Source organism: Eubalaena glacialis, chromosome 15, assembly GCF_028564815.1.
Source record: "Eubalaena glacialis isolate mEubGla1 chromosome 15, mEubGla1.1.hap2.+ XY, whole genome shotgun sequence".
In the NCBI taxonomy this organism is placed as follows: Eukaryota; Metazoa; Chordata; class Mammalia; order Artiodactyla; family Balaenidae; genus Eubalaena; species Eubalaena glacialis.
Window position 1 is genome coordinate 750784 of NC_083730.1, and position 7830 is coordinate 758613.

Genomic DNA, 7830 nt, shown 5'->3' on the forward strand with positions numbered 1-7830 from the left:
TTTTATATGCAGGAATAATGTTATTTTTTACAATGAGAGCCTTTTTAGGTGATCATAGCTCTATTTGTACTTTGGCTCAGAGACAGGTGAATTGAACAATTGTTTGAAAGCATCTCTAACTGACAAAGTAAACTTAGGTGCAATCTTTGTGCATCTCCTTGGTAACTACCTCTATGGGGGCTGGAGTGGGTGAGGGTGTCCCAGGAAGCAATCATGGAGCTCCTGCATCACCTGTTTCTTTGGTTGTCCTTTGATTTGGTTTCCTTTGGTTTGGAGAACATACTGTTAGGATCTGCTTGGACTGGGCAGAGTAAACCGAGTCTTCCCCAAAACTGTGTGACTGGAATTATTGAATTGGAATGCAGTCATTAAAAAAGCAACTTCTGGGTTTCCCTGGTGGCACGGGGGTTGAGAATCTGCCTGCTAATACAGGGGACACGGGTTCGAGCCCTGGTCTGGGAAGATCCCACATGCTGCGGAGCAACTAGGCCCGTGAGCCACAACTACTGAGCCTGCGCGTCTGGAGCCTGTGCTCCGTAACAAGAGAGGCCGCGATGGTGAGAGGCCTGCGCACCGTGATGAAGAGTGGCCCCTGCTCGCCACAACTAGAGAAAACCCTCCCACAGAAACGAAGACCCAACACAGCTAAAAATCAACTTCTGGGATTTCCCTGGCAGTCCAGTGGTTAAGACTCTATGCTTCCAATACAGGGGGTGTGGGTTCGATCCCTGGTTGGGAAACTTAGATCCCAAGTGCTGCAGCGGCCAAAATAAATAAATAAATAAAAGGCAACTTCTATCAGAAAACTGCTTGTGGTATTTTAAAGAAGGATCTATATAGAACTTAATTCTGGAAAAAAAAATTGACCTAATATAACTCATGCTTTTCCTCCATGATTTACAAATATTAGGTATGCATTGAAAAGAGTTCTGCCATTTTACAACCATCTTTGTTAAGTGGTTAATCACCGTCTTAATTACATTCTTATTGCATTGCCTTTGTTCTTTCAATCTTTTATTTTACTAAAATGAATTCTTAAATTAAATACTAAAAATAAGAACTCGTGTTATGCAGATTATTACTCAAAAAGTACAGTTTTCACTTTTTCATTTTCAAATGACTGGTCTACTGTCTTCAAGTCTGTAAGAAAAAAATTGAAGGAAGTAACGATTGATTTATATATCAATTAATGTACAGTTAAGTAAACTGGTATCCAAAACTATCAATAAAATTAGCTGACTTTCCCGTAATTACTAGAACAGTTTTGCATAGGAAAAATTTGGAATATAGAAAAACCTAAATGTTAAATGATTTTCATTTTAGTCAGATGGAGTCTGTGGATTCACAACTTAAGGGGCGCGTTCTTCAAGTGACAAAACGTTACTTTGCATCAACAGTGTGGAGAGGTTCTCCTCAGACAACAGCCTGCCTGCTTCCTCACAGCAGGAAAGGTGTTCAGATGTCCTACCGAGTCAGGGCAGCAGGCCAAATCCGCTGGAATACGGAACAGTAGCTCCTACCATCTGGGGGTCATGGACTCCCCTCCCCACAGGAGGAACACAGCAAGTTTAGGGGGTTTGCCGAATCCCCTGAAATCCGCGGCACGAGCCCTGTGTTAGGAACCCTTGACCCAGCAAAACCAACAAGCACAGATTTAGCCAACCAGATTTAGACTCACTCAGGTCCTTCTTTTAATTTAAAAGGCATTATCAGCTTTTAAACACACTTTTAGATATCTGACCTTCTCTCATGCTGCTTTAAATAATGGCTGTACGTGCATCAAAAAAGTGAAGTTTTGATACCTACTCATCCATTTAATTTGATGCCTCATATATGGTGGGTTTTGACCAAATTGAAAACAGCCAGCTGGAGTCTGGGTGATGACAGGAAGGAACTGAGTTACTGGCCGCCATCCCCTTCCTGGCAGCGTGCCCAGAGCTGGGCTTGGGGCCCTGCGGAACGTGGTCCTCAGCGCCCGGAGGGTGGAGGGAGGACAGGCTCCAGGGCAGGTGGACCCATCTGACCCAACCTCCCTGGGTGGAGCTAAGTATTCATCCTGCAGACAGAACTGGAGCGCCCTCCCCGAGATCTGCAGCTCGTGTGTGCAGGACACAGATTCCAATGACCTTTTCTACCAGAACAGCAGATGTAGAAATTTATAAATAAGTCCCTGACAGGTGAACTCACTCTGATTCAGCAGGATAAGCACGGATGATCTGCCAGCTGACTTGGGATAACAATTGACAGAGAAATGGGAAAGCAAGGAAAACACGGCATCTAATTGTTCAACTAAAATTAGAACGTGCTCATAGAATCAGAATATTATGTCAGTGAAACATGCTTGAGTATCTTCATAAAAGACAAAAGGTTTGTGTCTTCAGGTATGTCACACAGATACATATTCAGTCCAAGACCTGAAGCCAAGCATTTATCTGCATCTTCAAGATGAAGTGCAGAAAAAAAACAAAAACACTAATTCGAAAAGATACATGTACTCCAATGTTCATTGCAGCATTATTTACAATTGCCAAGATATGGAAGCAACCTAAGTGTCCATCAGCAGATGACGGATAAAGAAGATGTGATGTGTATATACAATGGAATACTTCTCAGCCATTAAAAAAGAATGAAATTTGCCATTTGCAGCAACATGGATGGACTTGGAGGGCATCATGCTAAGTGAAATAAGTCAGACAGAGAAAGACAAATACTGTATGATATCACTTATATGTGGGCACTCTAAAAAATATAACAAACTAGGAAATATAACAAAAAAGAAGCAGACTCACAGATATAGAGAACAAATTAGTGGTTACCAGTGGGGAGAGGGAAGGGGGAGAGGCAACTAGGGGTAGGGGATTAAGAGGTACAAACTATTATGTATAAAATAAGTTACAAGGATACATTGTACAACATGGGGAATACAGCCAATATTTTCTAATAACTATAAATGGAGTATAACATTTAAAAATTGTGAATCACTACATTGTACACCTGTAACTTATATAATATTGTACGTCAACTACAATAAAAACTTCAATTAAAAAATAAAACTAAGACTAAAAATTAAAAATAAAATAGTAAAAAAAAAAGATGAAATGCAAAATTCCACTGGAAAATAAATATTTGCATTCTGGGGGGGGGATCCGCAGGAACCACTCATGAGATGGGGTGAGAACCTAATGCACATGTGTCTTCTTTAAATCTTTCCATGAACGTCTCAAACAGAAGCCACTAGTTGTCATCCCCAAGCACTCATTCATCGTGACTTGTGTTTTGATTGAAAACTAATTTGAGGGATGGGGGTGAAAAGTACTTTAACAAAACCAGTTTTTAAATAATAGTTTTTCCTTTAAAATGTGCACTTTTTAAGGAACAATGACAAAGAGTGTTTCTGTTCTATTTAGAAAAGAGCATTTGTGAATTTTTAAAAATTATTCCTGAAGGTTTTTCATGTAGTGCAGAAGCAGTAGCTCCCTTAGTGAACAAATATGGGATTAAATGTTTCAAGATGAAAGCAGAAGATATGTAAACGGTGAACATCTTAGTGCCTTAATAAGGCCTCGCCATTTGCTCTTGAGCAGAACCTTCAATCCCAGCTTGCACCATCAAGCCGTTCACATTCTTCTGCAAGTCTTCAATGCGACCTCCCATTTCTTCCAGTACAAGGTTAAGGAGAACAGCACATGGAATACGGGCACCTACCAGGTCCCTCAAAGCCTCCACGTAAACAGCATCACCAGGGCTGATAAAAATGCCCTGTGGTGCATCTAAAATGAGGGAATCAAAGGCAGTGGACGTGTACTAACACCTTAAGTCAGTGCACATTAATCACATCCCTGAGGGTTTGTACGTGCCTTTAATCTTTGCACTGTGAGCCCAGTTCTGAAACCTTGGCTCCCTTTCCGTGGACATGGATTCGGGGATATGAGGTTGCCTGGTATGTTTAACTATGTTTTAACCAAACTCTAATCAGTATGTAAATACAATGAAAATTAACTGTGTTTAAAACAAACTTACCTACTGTTTAATTTTATCCTGTTTCAGAATCTCCTTTTCCCTGTGGGAACCATCTACAGGATCTCTCTGCAAACAATTTGCACACATTTTAAGGCAGGAGTTTAATTGTGTGAAGTGAGTTCACTTGGGCAAGTCTTAGGGCAAGTGTCCCCTTTTCTGGATTTTCTTAAACCGGAAACAAACATTCCACCTAACTCTGTTTGAATCCATGGCTTACCAAACGCTGAGCTGCTGAAGTTGCAAAACAAAACAAGGTAAGGAGAGCCAGATAGCGTACCCTGCGTGGGAGACCTAAGCAGTACATGTGCAGGGTTCTGACTGTTTGGGGGAGTATAAATGCTGAGCAGACTAACCAGATTTACTGAGAGCTTGCTGGAAAGCCCCGTTGGGCAGTATGTATTGTACGTGTGTCCTTGTGTTTTATCCTTGCCTCACGAAATGCCCCGTGTTGCTGGTCAAGCAGGAAGTAATTACCTGTGAGCGGTAATTAATACATCAGGATGCCATGTAAAGGCACAGACGTAAACACCAGGAAGTCTTAGGTCAACAATTATCCACTAATAGCAGAAAACAACAAGATAGTCCATGACAGTTCAATAGTCCAAAAGCATTGCAGTATTTGTTATGAGATAGAAAAGGATATTTCTGAGGTTTAATGCTGCAGTCAGAGCTTGAAAATGTTCTTGAAGTTCCTGAAATAGATTTTCTGCCTGAAAAATGAACCACAAGTGAATATATATTTACTTGTGATGCAGAGCATTCTAAGCACCATGGAAGAGAACCACCTATATATACAGTTAGTTGATTCCTGACAAGGTGTTAAGGCCTTCCCACTCAAAGGGTAAGGACGATCTATTCAACCAACAGCACTGGAACAGTCCTGGCCAAATGCATAACTCACTAAATAAGCAGGCCCGACCTTTACCTCACACCATTCACAAAAATTAACTCAAAATGATCATACACTTAAATATACGCAATAAACTATCAGACGTCTAGGAGATAACGTAGGAGAAAATCTTATTACCCTTGGGCTCCTCAAAGACTTCTTAAGAAGGCCTGAGACAATCACCAGACACACCCACCGTGGGCCTCTTGCCTCGCCTACACTTGTGGGTATTTATTAGCTGAGATTGGGGCTGCAGAAATTGTTTACCAGGCCGTACGGATATATCATCTATGGTGACTGACAGCAGGCGGTATTGTACGTCGCCTTACAGTTTACAGATTTAAATCTCATACCATTTACGACACAGTTCACTCCTGGCACCCGTGTATTATCTCCATTTTAGAGCCCAGGATATGGAGGCGGATCTCCACCTGGAGCCTGCTTTTACGTAGGAAGAAGGCCCTCTGTCAGGAGCTCTTCCCTTCAATCAGGTCAGGAGAACGTGGATTCGAGTGTGCACAGCTAACCAATTCTTTCTAGCGAGGCAAACTGATCAGTCCTGATCGCTGGTTGTCTCCGCTCCGGCGCTGCGGCTCCTTTGGCAAACGGGAAGCAGGACCGCGGGCCTCGCGGCGCTGGGCGGGGTGGGAGGGGGGAGGGGGGAGGGGAGGGGGGAGGGGAGGGGAGGGGGGAGGGGAGGGGGGAGGGGGGAGGGGAGGGGGGAGGGGAGGGGGGAGGGGGAGGGGAGGGGGAGGGGAGGGGGAGGGGGAGGGGAGGGGGAGGGGAGGGGGAGGGGAGGGGGAGGGGAGGGGAGGGGGAGGGGAGGGGGAGGGGGAGGGGGAGGGGGAGGGGGAGGGGGAGGGGGAGGGGAGGGGGAGGGGGTCCAGCCCGGGAGCGAAGCTCGGCGCGCGCGGGGTCCGACTCACCGCGTCCCGCAGCGCGCGCCCGCTGGGGGCTTCGGGGCCCCGCGCGGCCATGGGGGTGTCCCCGCGGGTCCGGGGTGCGGGGTGTCCAGGTGGGTCGGCTGGTCCCGGGGACGGTGGCTCTGTCGGCTCCACTCCGCCGCCCGCGGCTCCCGCGGCGATGGCCGTGGATCCACCCGCGCGGCCCGTGCGCCCGAACCGGGCCAAGCAGCTGGGCGCGGAGGTGAGGCCGGAGCGGGGCGCAGGTGGCCGTCGCCGGCGGGGCGGGACCTCGCCGGACCAGCCGATCCCAGCTATACTGTTGGCTTCGTTTTCACTGCGTCAGAGCCCAGAGTGAGCACGACCTTTTCATTATCATTGTGGCAAAGAACACACAACCTACAAGTTGCCATTCTCACCGTTTTTCAGGGCGCAGTGCGGTGGCGTTAGGTACGTTCACACTGTTGTGCAAACCACCCCCCCCCCAACTTCCTAACCTTCCCAGACCCAAGCTCTGCACCCAGGAGACACCGGCTCCCCAGCCTCGCCAGCCCCGGGCACTCGCCCTTCCCCTGTGTCCCGGCGTGTTTTTGCAAGGTTGTCGCCTGTCTAATGGGGGATCCTGGAGGCAGGGGTGGGGGTGGAATCTGGCTGCAGTCACCACACGGCCCACGTTCGCACCGTGGTCCTGGCACCTGTGATCATCCATCCAGGAGGCTCGGCCATCTCTCTGGATCCCTGCCATGTCTGCCGTCAACTTTAAGTTAAGAATATTTATGCTCTGGGACTCCCCTGACGGTCCAGTGGTTAGGACTCCAAGCTCTCACTGCCAAAGGCCCAGGTTCAGTCCCCAGCTGGGAGAATTCAGATCCCACAAGCAGCACGCTGCATGGTTAAAAGAAAAAAAGAATAGTTATGTTCTGTGACCAACTCCAACAGGCTGCCAACACTCGTATCTCTGCTCTGATTTTATCGAAGATCTGGAAGGAAGACCTCACTGCGACTTTCCCTCCCTCTGGTGCCCTTTAGGCCTGTCTGGATTGTGGCTCATGGGGCACTTTATGGGTGATGTCCCAGGACCCTGTTCTTAGCAAGTACCTGCTTTGTTTACATGTCTGTACCCCTCTGTGGGGCAGGGCTGTGTCTGTCTGGGTCCTGCCAACATCCCGGGAGCCCAGCCAAGTGACTACGTGGGGACACCTGGCTGCTGAATGTGTGTGAAACACAGCCTTGCATGCAGAGAAACCCAACATCCTTAGTCATCAGGAGAATGCAAATCAAAACCACCACAAGATCCACTTCACACGCACTGTGATGGCTAAAATCAAAAGAGACAATAACAAGTGTGGACGAGGGTGTGGCAAAGTTGGAACGTCACACGCTGGTGGGAATGTAAAGTCGTGCAGCCAGTCTGGCAGGTCCATAAAAAGTTAAACATAAAGTTACCATAGAATCTCAGTTCTACCTCTAGGTATGTACCCAAGGGAAATGACAGCATATGTCCACACAAAAACGTGTACACAACTGTCTATAGCAGCATTATTAACAATAGTCAAAAGGTAGAAACAACCCAAATGTCCATCAACAGATGAATGGATAAACAAAATGTGGTCCCTCCTCTCGATGGATTATAATTCAGGCATAAGAAGAAATGAAGCCCTGACACATGACACAACATGGATGAACCTTGGGAACATGATGCTCAGTGAGAGACGCCAATCACAAGAGGACACGTGGTTGGATTCCACTCACGTGACGTGTCCAGATTGGCAAATCCATGGAGATAGGAAGTTGAGGGGGAAGGGGAGAGACTGTGCCATAGTTAAGGGGTTTCTTCTTGGGGGGCAAAAATATTCTAAGATCAAATTGTGGGGGGACTTCCTTGGTGGTCCAGTGGGTAAGACTCTGCACTTCCACTGCAGGAGGCCCAGGTTTGATCCCTGGTTGGGGAACTAGATCCCACATGCTGCAACTAAGAAGTCCGCATGCCGCAACTAAAGATCCCACGTGCCACAACTA

General features: G+C 46.8%; 1 protein-coding gene across 1 annotated transcript; it reads right to left on the reverse strand.

The window, feature by feature from the left end:
* Positions 1-3132: 3132 nt before the first annotated feature.
* HSBP1L1 (heat shock factor binding protein 1 like 1) lies at positions 3133-6255 on the reverse strand. Its single transcript, XM_061169816.1, has 3 exons — positions 5836-6255; positions 4664-4730; positions 3133-3662 (listed from the first exon to the last, which is right to left on the reverse strand). Exons 1-3 carry the CDS (start codon positions 5884-5886, stop codon positions 3553-3555), a joined length of 228 nt encoding a protein of 75 aa, XP_061025799.1. The 5' UTR covers positions 5887-6255; the 3' UTR covers positions 3133-3552.
* Positions 6256-7830: the final 1575 nt, after the last annotated feature.